The sequence below is a fragment of the Chanodichthys erythropterus genome, chromosome 10 (assembly GCF_024489055.1).
Source record: "Chanodichthys erythropterus isolate Z2021 chromosome 10, ASM2448905v1, whole genome shotgun sequence".
In the NCBI taxonomy this organism is placed as follows: domain Eukaryota; kingdom Metazoa; phylum Chordata; class Actinopteri; order Cypriniformes; family Xenocyprididae; genus Chanodichthys; species Chanodichthys erythropterus.
Window position 1 is genome coordinate 28,493,014 of NC_090230.1, and position 19,002 is coordinate 28,512,015.

The window sequence follows — 19,002 nt, forward strand, 5'->3', positions numbered from 1 at the left end:
CTGTAAACTTGTTTATAACTTGTAATTTTATAAAATATAAACTCATAATTGAGGAAAACTTTTTGTGAGAACATAAAAATTGAGATAAAAATTCGCAATTACTTTTTTTAGTCATAACTGCGAGAGCCACAATTGTGAGAAAAAAGTAAAAATTGTCAGATAAAAATTCGCAGTTAGACTTTTTACTCAATTGCGAGATATAGTGACAATTGTGAGAAAAAAGTAATAATTGCGAGATAAAAAGTCACAATTACGTTTTTTTGTCATAATTGCGAGATATAGTCGAAATTGTGTAGAAAAAAGTCAAAATTGTCAGATAAAAATTCGCAGTTACACTTTTTACTCAATTGCGAGATATAGTCACAATCGTGAGAAAAAAGTCACCATTGTGAGATAAAAAGTAACAATTACGTTTTTTTGTCATAATTGCGAGATATAGTCGAAATTGTGAAGAAAAAAGTCAAAATTGTCAGATAAAAAGTAACAAATACTTTTTTTAATTGTTTTAGTCACAATTGTGAAAGATAAGCTCGCAGTTATGAGTTTATAACTTGCAATTGCAAAATATAAATTCGTAGTTGAGAAAAATGTCAATTGTAGAGATAAAGTCACAATAACCTTTTTTAATTGTTTTAGAATTGTGAAATACAAACTCGTAATTGTAAGAAAACAGTCAATTGCGAAATATAAAGTTGCATTTACCTTTTTTTATTTTTTCTCAAAATTGCGAGGTAAAAATTCGCAGTTACGTTTTTTTATTCTGTGCCAGAAACAAGCTTCCATATGGACGGGTTAGAGACGGATCTACCAGCATGTGTTTTTGCGTGACGTGTTAGAGGCCTGTACAACACTGCGACAAATGTTTACATTTACATCTGAGACCATTGCTAATCTATAAAATACAAAGGTTTTCATTCAAAAGGTTTTAAACGTGAGTCTTTTTAAAAGTTTGTATAAAAATGTCCCCAAAATTTACAAAAAAACAAGTATCAAAAGTTTTGTTCTCCTCCAGTGGTACGAAATGAAGGCTGTGCTGGTGGAGAAGGCATCGGTCAGCAGTTCAAGGCTTGAATCAGGAATCGTCGCTCTTCCCGTGATTCGCTCCTTCATTTCTCTCTCATGCAGCAGCAGCAGCTCAGTCCAGCAGTCCTTTAGCTTCATGTAGGAAATTCCCTGATATTTTCACTCATTTACAAAAAGTCAGTGTTGTTTCGATGTGGCGAGAGGACGAAAGAAATAAAAAAGTGCTTCACTTCAAGTATGTAAACAAAAATGTAAAAACGGCCGATTCTCTTCAGCGTTTGGCACGGAGGATCAGATCGGCTGTCGTGTGAAATGTAGGAAAACTCAAACGGAGGGTAAGAAACAGGAAGATTGTTCTTCGCCTCTTCATTCCCTCGTCGCTCGTCAGCATCTGCAAAGAAACACCGCAGTCGTGAAGCGTTTCTGATTCGTGGTCGCTATATGATGTCAGGTGATCAATAAAGAAAAAGAAAAGTCAAAATGCAAACGTAACACATATACAGTACAGAGCCCCGCACATGACATGCAGATCAAATTCGTTCTCTCGTTTTAGTAAATCGTGGCCACGTTGAACTAATTCGTTCCTTCGTAAAACGTGCTGGCGTACTCGTAAGTCGTGGGAATTAGTTGATTATCTGTGGCCACGATATACATCATTTTTTTTCGCATGTCATGTGCGGGGCTTTGTAATATAGCAAAACTGATTTTTTAAAAAAAATGTAGTCACAAAATGTAACGATATTATCGTCTATATACTACACTACATTCAACTTTATTCACATACAAGCGATGAAATACTATATAGCAAATCTCAACCGCGAGATTGTTTATATCGTCTATCAAACTATCACTCACTCAGATTCAGACGAGTCATTGTCGAGCGTTTTCGTCAGCCCGCTCACTGACGCCCCGTTCAGATGACCCCGCCTAGCCCCGCCCCCTCGGCTCTCGCTGGAGGAGGGGCCCCGTGAGGAGGCGGAGTCTCCGGACAGCTGGTTGTGTATGCGGTTGATGGCGTTCCTCTCGGCGATGGGCGACAGCTGCTTCTTCTTCAGGATTCCTGCGTGTCACGGTCACATGTTACAATATGCAGTCGTCATTCGATTTGGACTAAAGAATGTTTGGGCACTTTCTGACCTTTGTGCGGCTGCGCGCTGGTGTTCGGTAAACTGGGCAGCAGCAGCAGCAGGTTTTCCGTCCCAGGATCCTCTGGTTTGGACAGAGTCTCCACCTTCAGACGCTCGTCTGCCGCTCCTGTCTCGCCGTCCCACACATCTGACAGACAGAATGGACGTCAGACACGAGCTAACAGAACTGACGAATCACGTAAATCACGTCTGCAGTACCGTGAGGTTTGATGGTGCCGCTGGTGGCCAGATTCTCCCAGCATTCCTCCTGCAGGAACTCGCCCTCGTCTTCCTCGCTGTCGGACGAGTGTGTGGACGCGTACGAGCCGCTCTGATCGTCCTCCAGCTCCGAGAGATCGCTGTCAGAGTCGGAGTCGTGATCTACACAAACACACACAGAGGTTACAGTGAGCTGACTGTAAGAAACACGTGTGTGTGTGTGTGTGTGTGTGTGTGTGTGTGTGAGTGTGTGTGTGTGTGTGTGAGTGTGTGTGTGTGTGTGTGTGTGTGTGTGTGTGTGTGTGTGTGTGTGTGTGTGTGTGTGTGTGTGTGTGTGTGTGTGTGAGTGTGTGTGTGTGTGAGTGTGTGTGTGTGTGTGTGTGTGTGTGTGTGTGTGTGTGTGTGTGTGTGTGTGTGTGTGTGTGTGTGTGTGTGTGTGTGTGTGTGTGTGTGTGTGAGTGTGTGTGTGTGTGAGTGTGTGTGTGTGTGAGTGTGTGTGTGTGTGTGTGTGTGTGTGTGTGTGTGTGTGTGTGTGTGTGTGTGTGTGTGTGTGTGTGTGTGTGTGTGTGTGTGTGTGTGTGTGTGTGTGTGTGTGTGTGTGTGTGTGTGTGTGTGTGTGTGTGTGTGTGTGTGTGTGTGTGTGTGTGTGTGTGTGTGTGTGTGTGTGTGTGTGTGTGTGTGTGAGTGTGTGTGTACCGTCCATCTGCTCTTTGTCTTTGAACAGTGTGTTGTGTTCACTCAGACTCAGGTGGCTGCTGGTCATATCGTCTCCACTGAAACAAAACAAGTTTTTAATGAGTCGTTTGTGTCTCGCTTTCCTATTAAAATATCAACAAATATTATCAGTTCATATAAATGTATTCATGAAGCAACACCTTTAAAGAGCTCGAGCATTACAGTTTTTTACAGACGCTAGGACACATTTCTCAATACTTAGGTCACTTTTGCAAAACTCTTCACACAGTGAGCACAACAGAAGTCTATGTGGGCTAAACTGAGGATCAATTATCATTGCTTTGGCACAAAATGCATTCAATGACTACATCTCTCAAATTTCATCAATTCTTTTCTCACTCAGACACAACAACTGCCAAAACTCTTTGTACGTACAGGCCAATCTGCACATGCTTACATACTGTTTTCAAAACTGTTAAACTTATGTTCAAAACAATAACATCATACAAAACTGAATAAGACAGCAATATGCTACATTTCTACAGTAATATTGTAATGAAATATATGCTGAATCTAAAGAATCAAATACTATCAAAGCAATTAGATGAAACTGAACACAAGCATTCGTTTTTCAATTTCATTATCATCCATTCAAAGAGGAAAACTTCGGAATAATTTTGTACTGTTTTGTAAACAAGGTTCATGTAACAAACTGCAGTGAATTATAAACAATAGAGATTATTGTTATTCTTGTGTTGTTAAGAAATTTTACAAAATAAAACATTGTATAATGATACCTGATGTTAGTGTTTTTAGGTCAGTATTTTATGACTGACAAAGTGTGTTTGTCAGGTGAAAACCTTTGCTAGTGTTCTGGAAGAATGAGTTGATTTGAGACATGAATGAAGTGTTTTGGTAGATTTAGTGCATTTTGAATGTGAAGTTAAATGCTGTGCCAAGATGAAAGTTGGTTAGGAGAACTGTGTGAAGAGTTTTGAAAAAGTGGCCTAAGTATTGAGAAATGTGTCCTAGCGATTGTAAAAAACTGTAAAAGTGGCAGACGACAAAACTGCAGCGCGCAAAATAAACAGAATAGCATTGTGCGTCAGTGTGATCGCTAATATAGTTATCATTATTATAGTTATTAGAGTTATCATCATAGTTATCGTTATAGTTGCAGTTATCATTATAGTTATCAGTTACTATAGTCATCATTAAAGTTACTATAGTTATCGTTATCGTTATAGTTAGCATTATAATTATCTTTATAGTTATCATTACATTTAATATAGTTATCTTTATTAGTTATTACATTTATTATAGTTATCGTTAGAGTTATCGTTATAGTTATCATTACATTATTATAGTTAGCGTTATAGTTATTACATTATTATAGTTATCGTTAGAGTTATCGTTATAGTTATCATTATAGTTATCATTACTTTATTATAGTTATCGTTATAGTTATCATTATAGTTATCATTACATTATTATAGTTATCATTATAGTTATTGTTATGTTATCATTACACTATTATAGTTTTCGTTACAGTTATTATTACTTTTATTATAGTTATTGTTATAGTTATCATTACATTTATTATAGTTATCGTTATAGTTATCATTACTTTATTATAGTTATCGTTATCGTTATAGTTATCATTAAATTTATTATCGTTATAGTTATCATTACTTTATTATAGTTATCATTACATTTATTATAGTTATTGTTATAGTTATCGTTATAGTTATCATTACATTATTATAGTTATCATTATAGTTATTGTTATAGTTATCGTTATAGTTATCATTACACTATTATAGTTATCGTTATAGTTATCATTACATTATTATAGGTATTGTTATAGTTATCATTACATTATTATAGTTATCGTTATAGTTATCATTACATTTATTATAGTTATAGCTATCGTTATAGTTATCATTACATTATTATAGTTATTGTTATAGTTATCGTTATAGTTATCATTACATTTATTGAAGTTTTCGTTATAGTTATCATTTAATTTATAATAGTTATTGTTATAGTTATCATTACACTTATTATATTATCGTTATAGTTATTGTTATAGTTATCATTACATTATTATAGTTATCGTTATAGTTATCATTACATTATTATAGTTATCGTTATAGTTATCATTACATTTATTATAGTTATAGCTATCGTTATAGTTATCATTACATTTATTATATTTATAGTTATTGTTATAGTTATCATTACATTTATTATAGTTATCGTTATAGTTATCATTACATTTATTGTAGTTATAGTTATCGTTATAGTTATCATTACATTATTATAGTTATCTTTATAGTTATCATTACATTTATTATAGTTATAGTTATCGTTATAGTTATCATTACATTATTATAGTTATTGTTATAGTTATCGTTACATTTATTGAAGTTATCGTTATAGTTATCATTACATTATTATAGTTATTGTTATAGTTATCGTTACATTTATTGAAGTTATCGTTATAGTTATCATTACTTTATAATAGTTATTGTTATAGTTATCATTACATTTATTATAGTTATAGTTATCGTTATAGTTATCATTACATTATTATAGTTATCTTTATAGTTATCATTACATTTATTATAGTTATAGTTATCTTTATAGTTATCATTACATTTATTATAGTTATAGTTATCGTTATAGTTATCATTACATTATTATAGTTATCGTTATAGTTATCATTACATTATTATAGTTATCGTTATAGTTATCATTACATTATTATAGGTATTGTTATAGTTATCATTACATTTATTATAGTTATCTTTATAGTTATCATTACATTTATTATAGTTATAGTTATCGTTATAGTTATCATTACATTATTATAGTTATCGTTATAGTTATCGTTATAGTTATCATTACATTTAGTTATAGTTATCGTTATAGTTATCATTACATTATTATAGTTATTGTTATAGTTATCATTACTTTATAATAGTTATTGTTATAGTTATCATTACATTTATTATAGTTATTGTTATAGTTATCGTTATAGTTATCATTACATTATTATAGTTATCGTTATAGTTATCATTACATTATTATAGTTATCGTTATAGTTATCATTACATTTATTATAGGTATTGTTATAGTTATCATTACATTATTATAGTTATCTTTATAGTTATCATTACATTTATTATAGTTATAGTTATCGTTATAGTTATCATTACATTATTATAGTTATCGTTATAGTTATCGTTATAGTTATCATTACATTATTATAGTTATCGTTATAGTTATCATTACATTTAATATAGTTGCCGTTATAGTTATTACATTTATCATAGTTATTGTTATAGTTATCGTTACATTTAATAAGTTATCGTTACAGTTATTATAGTTATAGTTATCATTATAGTTATCAGTATAGTTATCAGTTACTATATTTATGGTTATAGTTATTATTTTCTTTATATGTGTGTGTGTGTGTGTGTGTGTGTGTACCGGAGGCTGAAGGGCATGTAGTTCTGGTGAGTTTTGCTGCTCTGGGTTCCGTTCAGTGACACACTCGACTCAGCGAACGGCAGGTGATACAGACGCCCGTCCACATAATTACTGTTACAGATGAACGCCTGACGGACAGACGAAGAGAGAGAGAGGATGAATATGTAAATGTAGCAGCACAAACAAATACAACTGATTGAGTATAATGTGATTTTCAATAATCTAGTGTTCAATCTGTAGTGTTTTTGTCAGGTGTAAATGTGTGTGTGACTCACGGATGGTTTGGATTTGATCATGTGATCAGGGCGTTTCTTGCTGCAGCAGTAGCGCATGGCGTCTCTGGCCTCTTTATTAAACACCACGCGGAAGAAAAAAATAAACGGGCCCTGAAGACACAAAGACACACGTGATCACATCAGAACAGAAGGGTAGGGGGTGTTGCTAGGGTATTCTGAGTGGTTGCTAAGCAGATTCACGTCTGACGACATCACTGCCGCTGCAGGTACCTGAACGCAGCTGAATCCTGCAAACAGATAGTGGAACAGGATCATGTCGCTGTTGACCGACAGCAGTGCCAGAAGACCCGTCACCGTCACCAGGAACAACACGGCACACGCCGACCGCAGACCCGCCCTGCACACACACACACACACACACACGCGCTTTAACAAACACACACTACAAACACACACTTCAGGACTGAGTGTGAACGAGACTCACGCCGGAGCGTCTCTCTTCTCGCAGTTCTTCTGTCTGAGCGAACACGACGCTCTGGACGCCATGATGTACAGGAACACGTTCATCTGAGGGAGAAACAGACTCTGTCATTCAAACACTTTCAGCACACACAAGAAGAAGTGAGCAGAGCGACGCAAACACTCACAGACACGACAAACGCGATGGGTCCCGCAAAACTCCATATGAGGGTGTCGTAGAGCGAGAGCCAACAGAAGTCCGGGTTCCCGTAGCCCTCGGGATCCAGTCCCACCGCCAGCCCCGTGATGAAGGCCGGGACGCCCCAGCCGATCAGGTAGTAGAAGCGCATGGGGCCGTAGTTGATGTCGCGCAGCTCGCTCCGCATGCGGTAGACGTGCAGCCCCTCCAGGAACAGCCAGGAGAAGACGCACAGCCAGAAGAAGTGCAGCAGGATGGCCATCACCGTACACAGGAACTGCACAGAGACAAGCCGGAGTCACGCATGGTTCGACACGCTCACAGACAGACAGATGGGAAGGGAGTGTTACCGCATTATCGGCCTGATTGATGCCCAGGATGAAGATGAGGTGGGCGATGAAGAGCGCGGCCGCCCCGTTGTTGACGATGCTGGTCTTGTTGCTGCTCGCGGCCCTCAGGCAGGTGAGGAAGACGATGGTGAGGAAGAGGAAGCCCAACGTCACGCCCACTGAACTCCACGTGATCAGCTTCACCGGCAGGATCTCTCCGTTCTGACGCACAGACACGCATTGGTTGCAGGGATTCTGGTTTCTCTGACTGAATGACTTCAACATGTTTATGTCCGTCTGCAGGGAAACTAAACGCCTGCAGCCCATTCCACACACTTCCACATGTTTCCACAAAAAAGTGGTTTGGACTAGAAAAAAAGGTTGTCACCAAATAAAGAAACTCAATCTGACCTGAGGATACAACAAGACTAGATCTGAAAGTAAACAGGTCACTAAATTTGACAAGGTTAGTTCTAAGTGATTTCAAGGGTGTTGCTAAGTGTTTGTTAGGCAGTTGCTAGGGTGTTGCTAGGCAGTTGGTTGGGGTTTGTGAGTGATTTCTTTGTTGTTGCTATGTGGTTGCTAAAAATATTGCTAAGGTGTTTTCAGAAGTTTCTCGGCAGTTGCTAGGGTGTTCCAGGTGGTTGCTGGGGTGTTACTTGACAGTTGGTAGCATCTAAGAGGTTGTTAGGGTATTGCTATGCAGTTGCTAAGGTGTTCTCAGTAGTCGCTATGTTGTTTCTATGCAGTTGGTAGTGGTTGCTAAGGCATTGCTATGTGGTTGGTATTGTATTTTATTGTTTCTTTATTTAACAGAGACATTGCTGTAACTGCATCAGAATTAGCCAAAGGCTGTATTACATCTATAGTCCCTGTACAGAGTGTTACACTAAAAATACAGCATAAATCAAGAAATAAAATACCAGTTCCAAAGTAGTTTCTAGGGTGCTCTCAGTGGTTGCATGGCTTTAATTATGGTTGCTAGGGTATTGCTAGGAAGTTGCTATGGCAACTATGAAGTTCATTACTATGAAGTTCTGGTTCATGTTCCTACATGGTTGCTAAGCTAATCTGAATGGTTGCCAGGGTGGGTTTTCAGGGTGATAGACTTGGTTGTAAGCAGGTTATGGTTAGATTAGGTTGAGTTGTGTGTATGCTTCACCTCTCGGCGTGAGATGTCCATGAGCACAGCGAAGCTGGTCATGTGATAACACTGGCAGCTGATGTGTGTGCTGTTCCTGAAGACCACCTCACAACCCTTGGAGGACCAGCCGCCTGGACCACCCGCACTGTGCACACACACACACACACACACAAACATCTTAGAATATTGACAAATTATATAGAAAGTGGTTGATAAGAAGTTGCTAGGGTGTTCTGAGTTGCTATGTGATTGCTAAGCATATATGTATAAGTATTTTTCTTGCAAGTACCTACAATCATGTAAGTATAAGTATTAATCATGTAAGTACTCACAATCATGTAAGTATTATTCATGTAACTATATGAGTATTAATCATGTAAGTACTTGTAATCATGTAAGTATGAGTATAATTTGTGCAAGTACTCGCAATCATGTAAGTATATGAGTATTAATAATGTAAGTACTCGCAATCATGTAAGAATATTTATGATATTTTAATATTATTTATATATATTTTTATATATTATTGAATATTTATGAATATTAATCATGTAGGTATATGAGTATTAATCATGTAAGTATATGAGTATTAATCATGTAAGTACTCACAATCATATAAGTATATAAGTATTAATCATGTAAGTATATGAGTATTAATAATGTAAGTACTCGCAATCATGTAAGAATATTTATGCTATTATAAATATTATTTATATATATTTGTATATATTATTGAATATTTATGAATATTAATCATGAAAGTATATGAGTATTAATCATGTAAGTATATGAGTATTAATCATGTAAGTACTCACAATCATATAAGTATATGAGTATTAATCATGTAAGTTTATGAGTATTAATCATGTAAGTACTCACAATCATATACGTATATGAGTATTAATCACGTATATGAGTATTAATCATGTAAATATATCAAAAAATATATAAATATATATATAAATATTATTTATATATATTTTTATATATTATTGAATATTTATGAATATTAATCATGAAAGTATATGAGTATTAATCATGTAAGTATATGAGTATTAATCATGTAAGTATATGGGTATTAATCATGTAAGTATATGAGTATTAATAATGTAAGTACTCGCAATCATGTAAGAATATTTATGATATTATAAATATTATTTATATATATTTTTATATATTATTGAATATTTATGAATATTAATCATGTAGGTATATGAGTATTAATCATGTCAGTCTATGAGTCTTACTCATGTAAGTACTCACAATCATATAAGTATATAAGTATTAATCATGTAAGTATATGAGTATTAATAATGTAAGTACTCGCAATCATGTAAGAATATTAATATAAGTATTAATCATGAAAGTATATGAGTATTAATCATGTAAGTATATGAGTATTAATCATGTAAGTATATGGGTATTAATCATGTAAGTATATGACTATTAATAATGTAAGTACTCGCAATCATGTAAGAATATTTATGATATTATAAATATTATTTATATATATTTTTATATATTATTGAATATTTATGAGTATTAATCATGTAAGTTTATGAGTATTAATCATGTAAGTTTATGAGTATTAATCATGTAAGTTTATGAGTATTAATCATGTAAGTATATGGGTATTAATCATGTAAGTACTCACAATCATATAAGTATATGAGTATTAATCATGTAAGTATATGAGTATTAATAATGTAAGTACTCGCAATCATGTAAGAATATTTATGATATTATAAATATTATTTATATATATTTTTATATATTATTGAATATTTATGAATATTAATCATGAAAGTATATGAGTATTAATCATGTAAGTTTATGAGTATTAATCATGCAAGTACTCACAATCATGTAGATATATGGGTATTAATCATGTAAGTTTATGAGTATTAATCATGTAAGTATATGAATATTAATCATGTAAGTACTCACAATCATATAAGTATGAGTATTATTCATGCAAGTACTCACACTATGGAGTGGTTCCAGAACACACAGATGGGTTTAGAGCGTTCCTCAGTGGTCACCAGGCGGAACTGCACCGTGATTGGTTTATCCAGCGTGTGCTGCAGTAACTCCTCGTTATCATGAACCGTTATACTGACCACAGGAGTGTTGATGACCGGACGCTTGGGAACCCTGAACACACACACACATTAGATAGAGTGAATCAGCGAGTGTCTCAGTCGTTCATCTGCTCCGCTCTCACCTCAGGCTCCTCTTGTCCGTGTCGTATCTCTCCGGCAGCAGTGCCGCCAGGCTGTGGAAGATGATCACGCTGGCGATGGCGTCCTGCTCGCGCTCGTCCGGGTGCCGTCTCTTCCGACTGGCCGTGTGGTTTCTGCCGGACTCTGGGATTGGCTCGCTGTGGTGCCGGTGACCTTTGCCCTCGGGGGCAGGGATGAAGACAGAGTCGGGAAGAGTGACGGCCGTCTCCAGGTCGAGTGGGCGTGGCCCGCGCAGAGACTGATACCGCGGCAGTTTGGCTCCGGCGAAATTCATCTTCTCCAAGCGATCGATGGAGATGACTGGAATTACACACCAGGAGTCCTTATACAATACCAGAACACTAAAACTAAATCACTACCTTTGACAGATATCAGTGAAATGTCATGATAAATCATATGTGACTTCAGCGAGCTAAGAGTCAGAGGGCGTGGCCTGTGGTTCTTTAGCCAATCAGTGGCCTGTAATTCTTTAGCCAATCAGAAACACTCGTCTTGTACACCTAGGTTTGCTGACAGGAGTGTGTGTGCATGCGTGTTCTGACCGATGTTGGGCGTGACGATGGTGAAGGGGCTCAGGTAGGTCTTCCTCATGTTCTGGGCGAGCGTGTTGGTGTACTCCTCGAACTGTCGCAGCAGTGTGGCTGTGCCGCCCTCCGTCTTCTGGATGAGCTCCCAGTGGCCGCGCGTGTCCGCCGACAGGATGGCACTGCCCACCTGCATCAGGTGCTGCGTCAGCGGCCAATCAGAGACAGAGAACAGTCATGGTGAAGATACTGCCGTCCAACAGCTGTCAAGCTACTATGTTTTAAAAAAAAGTCTTACTCGAGAGAAATGGTGTGTTAGCACTGAAGCGTACCTCGTTGAACAGCACGTCCTGTGTAGCGCTGAGGTTGAAGCCCTGCTGGTTGCTCTCGTGCTGCAGGATGGAGCGTGTCAGGTGATACGCCACCTTCACGTCGCTGCCGTAGAACTCTCTAGCGTTCCTCGTGGCGTTACGCAGCAGCGCCGCCGTCTGCTGAACGTTAGCGGAGTCCATCAGAGACGCGTTACGCGCCAAACGCTCCGACTGCGGACATGAACACACACGTGAGGACGTGCGGAGGACGCAGGAACGGTTGGTGTGTGGCGTGAGATTCTTACCAGCGTCTTGAGTTTACTGAAGCTCACGGACGTGCAGTTGAAGAGGTTCGGCGACAGCCAGCCCTTATGCTCGTCACAGTGGCGGATCGCAGTTCCTGCGCGCAATCAAAAACACTTCAATTAAAAAATAATTGTACTTAGCTTACAGGTTTATTGATTCTTTTATAGATTTTCAAGTGCAGTTTAGGTTTTTATATGATTTTTCTAAACTGTAACTCAAAAGTCTTGGCAGATTTACTTAATTTGGTGCTGTTTGGTCATTTTTGACCAAAAATGTTACATTTAGTTTTTTTTTAAATTTTTTGCTTCATTGGAATGTTCCAAAACTTGGTAAAGGTTTTGGTACTTGCTATATGAACACAAAAACATAATGGACATGATTCAAAAAGGTTAAATGGTTCTGATAATACAGTCACACTTGTGCTCCTTTTTGTTAAAAATGGTGCTTTGGAAATGAATGGGAAGTGAATTTCATCTAGTGGAAGCGTTTGGTACTGCGCCCAAACAAAATCTTACTGAAAGCTCATTTTTTTGAGATTTCAACCTCAAATTTGGAACACAACTTGTTTACATTTATGGCTTTGATTTTCTCACAGTTTTAGAGTATAATGTGTTTTGGAAAATATATATTTCATATTAAACTTACAATTCTATAAGTTTAAGGGTGCGTTCACACTTGTAGTTTGGTTCATTTGGTCCATTTGGTCCGGACCAAAGAAGAAAAAAAAAAACAAAGTCCTGGTCCGGTTAGCGTTAACATTGGCAATTTTATCACCGAACCAAAAGATACCGAACCTTAAGGCATAGGGATACATTCACAACCTGATTGGTCGGATTTTATGACGTATTGCCTATTTTGAGACGGAACTTACCGAACATCCAAAACTGTGCTGTGTGCTGAGGTAAATGCGCTCGTTGTGTGTGTGTAGCGCTGTGTAGCCTGCATGTGATGGTATTTTGGCCAGCTGGGAACTCGTGAAGAGCTTATATAATGTGTAAAGTAGTCAAAACACCGGCGGGAATCCATCCGTCACACACACAAATGATCTGCTAAATGGAGACGCGTGTCTGATGCCTGTGATGGGCAAACTCGCAATTATGACGAGAAAAACCGAAATGCGCGATGATTCTGTCCTTTTTAGGGTCTCGTCTCCCCGCTGAAAAGATGGGTCTCGGTCCGCTTGTTTGGTGCGCACCAGGGTTCGGATGGCAGCGTTCACATATGTTCAAATGAACCGCACTAACCGAGCAACCGCACCAGGGTTCGTTTTAATCGAACCAAACATGACAAGTGTGAACGCACCCTTAGTATACCTTTTAAAAATTTCAGCAATAATCTGTTAAATGTCATCTTTAAAAAGAGACCAAACTTCAGTCTGTTGCTCCAAAGATTCAAGATTTAAGAAAGTTTATATTTCAATTTCAGGTCTATGATCAAAAAGTAAATAAATGGATTATACTGTAACTACTGCATAAATATAATTTAGTACCACCCTAAAAATACAAAATCACATGACAAAATTTCCACATAGTTTGGTGTAATTGCGGCATCTAAGTTAGCATTAAAACGTAAAAATTAGGTTAAATATGTTAAATGCTGCTTCATTCCTACCGATGGATCCTTTCGGACACGAGACGGCGGCCGGTAAACCAAACTTGGTCCTCGGCCACCAGATTCCCGCTTCGATGGCCTGAGGACAGCTGTCGTAGATCACTGGAACACACAAACACGTGTCACTGGAGGAATTCTGGGAAGGGACACGACAGTGTAATGAGCGTAAGAGTCTGACCTTCACAGCCGCTGGACGAGACCTCGGCAAACGGGTTATCGCAGCGGTCACACTGGCGACCTATGACCCCTGGCTTACACTGACACTGACCGCTGTCCCGGTCACACGCGCGGGAGAACGAGCCCACGGCGTAACAGTCGCACAGCAGACACGCGTCGCTGGACGCAGGCCGGAAGTGATTGTCCTGAGGAGAGAAACGACACGTTACGTCATCACCACTGTATTCTGGAGCGATGTGTGACGGTAATGACGTGTTTTCCAGTTTTGTAAGGAAAGAAAACAGACGAATCACTTTAATGTATTTTATGATTTAATTGACAAATGATCATTTTAACGAATCTTCAGACAGTTACCTTGCAGCGACACGCTCCGCTGGTCTTGTTACAGTCGGCGTCGAATCCTTTAGCCGTGTCACAGTTACACGGACCACATGACTTATCGCCCCACCATCCGCGGGGACACGGCAGGTCCGTCCTGACACACACACACACACACATTAGTACACACATCATCACAGCAGTGAGTGCGTCAGGAAACATTTCGTACTTTTTCTCGCAGTACTGGCCGAAGTAGCTGCTGGGACAGTTGCATGTGTATCCGTGGGCGGAGCTTGACTTCCTACTGCATGCTGATTGGTGCTCGCAGGGGTTCAGCGCGCAGGCGTCGGTGCAGTTGTTGCCATAGTAACCTGTTCAGGAATAATAACAAGATATATGTGTGCATATATGATATATTTAGTGAAAGTGAGAAATATGCAAATGAAAATATGACTGACCGGTGTGGCAGCGGCACGAGTGCGTGTCCCAGTCGTCGCTGCAGTCGCTGTGCGCGGGACACGGGTTCGATCCGCAGGGGTTCGGCAGACTGCAGCCCGACTCAACGTTCACGACATGCGCCTGAGGCATGCTGGGAAACACAGCAGCGGAGGTGGATTCGCCCAGACGCAAGCCCTGCGGAGGATCTCACAGTGAGTGTGTGTGGGATGTGACTGTGATGATCACATGTGTGTGTTTGTGACAATCACCTGAACGCATCCTCTGAACCCACTGATGACTTTATTCCTGCCGTCTGCGACGCCGCCGACGCTCAGAGTCTTCAGTTTAACGCCTTTTAACTTGGAGTCTAGATCCATAGACGTCTACACACACACACACACACACACACACACACACACACACACACACACAGACGTGTCATGTGGTTGACTGTAACGTGACGTCCTTCATCTGTAAATGTGACGTGTCTCACCGTGTACAGGCCGTGGTCGAGGCTCAGCGCCGCCGTTATGGCGCCCAACGCGGGGCCGCGGAGCTCCAGCAACACGTGATGCCACTGGCCGTCGCTCACCGTGACATCATCAACACGAGACACGGCGGAGTCCTCGCCGCGCTGGACGGTCGTCACCACACACCCCTCCCTCAGCTGACAGACACACACATGACCGTTAGTAATGGCTGATGACATCATCCTGCACTACATCATCCTGTTTGTCCAATCAAACGCTCTCTAGAACGAGAATGCCCCACCCCAACATCACCTGACACTGACTCGCAAGAGCAAGCACAAATCTCTTCTTTTTTATTTAATTTATAAAATGTATATATCTCACTCTAAATACATTTACACACACAAATAAAAATGTGTTTGTGGTGTTTTTAAAATCTAATAACAACAAAAACTGCCTGATAATGCTCAAGTTCATCATGAATAAGGTGTCAGTGGTGTGTTATATCTCACACGGCCAGCAGGTGGAGCTGAAGACACATTCAGAATCAGTGTAGAGTGAGTGCATCTGCTGCTGAAGCTGTTCAACTGAGTGTGTGTGTGTGTGTGTGTGTGTGTGTGTGTGTGTGTGTGTGTGTGCGTGTGTGAGAGAGAGAGAGTGTGTGTGTGTGTACCTGTATGGTGAGGTTGTGATGTTGTCCTGAACTGATGTGTAGCAGTGTTGCTGTCAGCTGTCGTGTGCGAAACATGAACTCCAGGTGCCAAGGAACCGTTACCACGACAGCCAGATTACTCCACGACAACAGACTGTTACCTTGGAAACGCAGCGGGTTCGGCATCACTGCACAGACAGACATACGTCATTACTGACTGATTCATCACTAAATGCCTGTTCACATCAAAAACAATAACTATAAAGATAACTGTAACGATAACTATATTAGCGTCTACGCCAGCGGATGATAATTATAACGATAACTATAACAATAACAATATTAGCATCCACACCAGCGGTCGATAACTGTACAAATAACTATATTAGCGTTTACATCAGCGGACGATAACTGTAACTATAACAATTACGATAACAATATTATTTAATATCCACACCAGTGGACGATAACTGTAACGATATCAATATTAACATCCATGCCAGCGGACGATAACTGTAACGATAACTATATTAACATCCACACCAGCGGACGATAACTGTAACTATAACAATAACGATAACAATATTATTTAATATCCACACCAGCGGACGATAACTGTAACGATATCAATATTAACATCCATGCCAGCGGACGATAACTGTAACGATAACTATATTAGCATCCACACCAGCGGATGATAACTGTAACAATAACTATATTAATATCAACGCCAGCGGACGATAACTGTAACTATAACAATAACGATAACAATATTATTTAATATCCACACCAGCGGACGATAACTGTAACGATATCAATATTAACATCCATGCCAGCGGACGATAACTGTAACGATAACTATATTAACATCCACGCAAGCGGACGATAACTGTAACAATACCTATATTAACATCCACGCCAGCGGACGATAATTGTAACGATAACTATAACGATAACAATATTATTTAATATCCACACCAGCGGACGATAACTATAACGATATCAATATTAACATCCATGCCAGCGGACGATAATTGTAACGATAACTATATTAACATCCACGCAAGCGGACGATAACTGTAACAATACCTATATTAACATCCACGCCAGCGGACGATAATTGTAACGATAACTATATTAACATCCACACAAGCGGACGATAACTGTAACAATACCTATATTAACATCCACGCCAGCGGACGATAATTGTAACGATAACTATATTAGCATCCACACCAGCGGATGATAACTGTAACAATACCTATATTAACATCCACGCCAGCGGACGATAATTGTAACGATAACTATATTAACATCCACGCCAGCGGACGATAACTGTAACAATACCTATATTAACATCCACGCCAGTGGACGATAATTGTAACGATAACTATATTAACATCCACGCAAGCGGACGATAACTGTAACAATACCTATATTAACATCCACGCCAGCGGACGATAATTGTAACGATAACTATATTAGCATCCACACCAGCAGACGATAACTGTAACAATACCTATATTAACATCCACGCCAGTGGACGATAATTGTAACGATAACTATATTAACATCCACGCCAGCGGACAATAACTGTAACAATACCTATATTAACATCCACGCCAGCGGACGATAATTGTAACGATAACTATATTAGCATCCACACCAGCGGATGATAACTGTAACAATAACTATATTAATATCAACGCCAGCGGACGATAACTGTAACTATAACAATAACAATAACAATATTATTTAATATCCACACCAGCGGACGATAACTGTAATGATAACTATATTAGCGTCAACAGCAGCGGACGATAACTGTAACTATAACAATAACAATATTAGCATCCACACCAGCGGTTGATAACTGTAACGATATCAATATTAGCATCCACGCCAGCAGACGATAACTGTAACGATAACTATATTAGTATTCACAATAGCGCACGATAACTGTAACAATACCTATATTAATATCCACGCCAGCGGACGATAACTGTAACGATAACTATATTAGCATCCACACCAGCGGATGATAACTGTAACAATAACTATATTAATATTCACAACAGCAGACGATATTGTTCAGTTTGTTATAAGCGCACACTGCAGTTTGTGCCATTATCGTTATAGTTGTGTTGTGGATTCTGTTATTCTTTTACATTTAGAATGGTTTACTATATCTTTATCGTTACAGTATAACAGTCGACGCTCATCTCCGCTCACCTTTCTCGCAGTTGCGTCCTCCGAAGCCCAGTGCGCAGTCGCATCGGAACGAACCCCACAGATTCACGCAGCTGCCGCCGTTCAGACATGGGTTGTTGCTGCAGAAGTGACGCTTCGCTGAGCATCCTGGGAAAACAGCCACATTGTACGCACATTATGGCAACTCTCCATCACGGTAATTGCGATAAAACATCAATAGCGCCTCACCGGCTAGCGTTCCGTTATTCGCGATGAATCCCGCCATGTCGATGTGTTTCTCGTCGATGCGCAGGTCCTTCATGCAGCCGATGAACTGCCGGCTCCGGACGGGAAACTCTTCCGGGAGTTTGGGAACACCACCCAGCAGCAGCGGACCCGTCAGATCCAGAGACCTGCGCAGTGAACACTGAAGTAAGAATTCGCAAAAGATTATCGTTCATTCCTTGACATCACAAACACACTCTTACTTCTTGGATCCTGATTGGCTGCCCTGGGCGGAGCACGTGTAGTTTCCGATCACGTGACCGAAGCGCAGCGACACAGAGGTGTCGCAGTTGTCCACTGTTACCACGACGACCTTCTGATCGGAGGGACCCTGAGGAAGACCGGCCCGGTTCAGGACGGGCTGAGAGAGATGGGAAGATCAGAGAGCAGCAGCATCAAACACAACCGTCCAGACGCCAGAGCATTTCAGATAAAAATACACCACAGACAGACAGACGTGCGATGAGCTTCATCTTCATCTGTGATGTATTTTTATCTGTCCAGCATCTAGTAATTTAGGAAATTATATATATAAATATAAATATATATCTATATTCTTATATAGATATCT

At 39.2% G+C, this 19,002-nt stretch overlaps 1 protein-coding gene across 1 annotated transcript in view; it reads right to left on the minus strand.

Annotated features, from left to right (window-relative positions):
• Nucleotides 1-274: 274 nt before the first annotated feature.
• Nucleotides 275-19,002, minus strand: part of celsr2 (cadherin, EGF LAG seven-pass G-type receptor 2) — a 48,934-nt gene continuing 30,206 nt past the window's right edge. The window contains exons 6-33 of the mRNA XM_067397167.1: nt 18,635-18,792; nt 18,396-18,559; nt 18,189-18,314; nt 15,978-16,144; nt 15,328-15,501; nt 15,104-15,217; nt 14,855-15,029; nt 14,626-14,767; nt 14,433-14,553; nt 14,080-14,263; nt 13,902-14,003; nt 12,290-12,384; nt 12,006-12,215; nt 11,692-11,875; nt 11,131-11,449; nt 10,893-11,060; nt 8,925-9,051; nt 7,784-7,984; nt 7,423-7,710; nt 7,260-7,342; nt 7,046-7,172; nt 6,815-6,925; nt 6,540-6,667; nt 3,066-3,142; nt 2,370-2,531; nt 2,161-2,298; nt 1,879-2,083; nt 275-1,414 (exon numbers count right to left, since the gene is read on the minus strand). Of these exons, the coding sequence (XP_067253268.1) occupies nt 1,408-1,414; nt 1,879-2,083; nt 2,161-2,298; nt 2,370-2,531; nt 3,066-3,142; nt 6,540-6,667; nt 6,815-6,925; nt 7,046-7,172; nt 7,260-7,342; nt 7,423-7,710; nt 7,784-7,984; nt 8,925-9,051; nt 10,893-11,060; nt 11,131-11,449; nt 11,692-11,875; nt 12,006-12,215; nt 12,290-12,384; nt 13,902-14,003; nt 14,080-14,263; nt 14,433-14,553; nt 14,626-14,767; nt 14,855-15,029; nt 15,104-15,217; nt 15,328-15,501; nt 15,978-16,144; nt 18,189-18,314; nt 18,396-18,559; nt 18,635-18,792 (4,257 nt within the window). The 3' untranslated portion in view covers nt 275-1,407. The remainder of the gene's footprint in view (nt 1,415-1,878; nt 2,084-2,160; nt 2,299-2,369; nt 2,532-3,065; nt 3,143-6,539; nt 6,668-6,814; nt 6,926-7,045; nt 7,173-7,259; nt 7,343-7,422; nt 7,711-7,783; nt 7,985-8,924; nt 9,052-10,892; nt 11,061-11,130; nt 11,450-11,691; nt 11,876-12,005; nt 12,216-12,289; nt 12,385-13,901; nt 14,004-14,079; nt 14,264-14,432; nt 14,554-14,625; nt 14,768-14,854; nt 15,030-15,103; nt 15,218-15,327; nt 15,502-15,977; nt 16,145-18,188; nt 18,315-18,395; nt 18,560-18,634; nt 18,793-19,002) is intronic.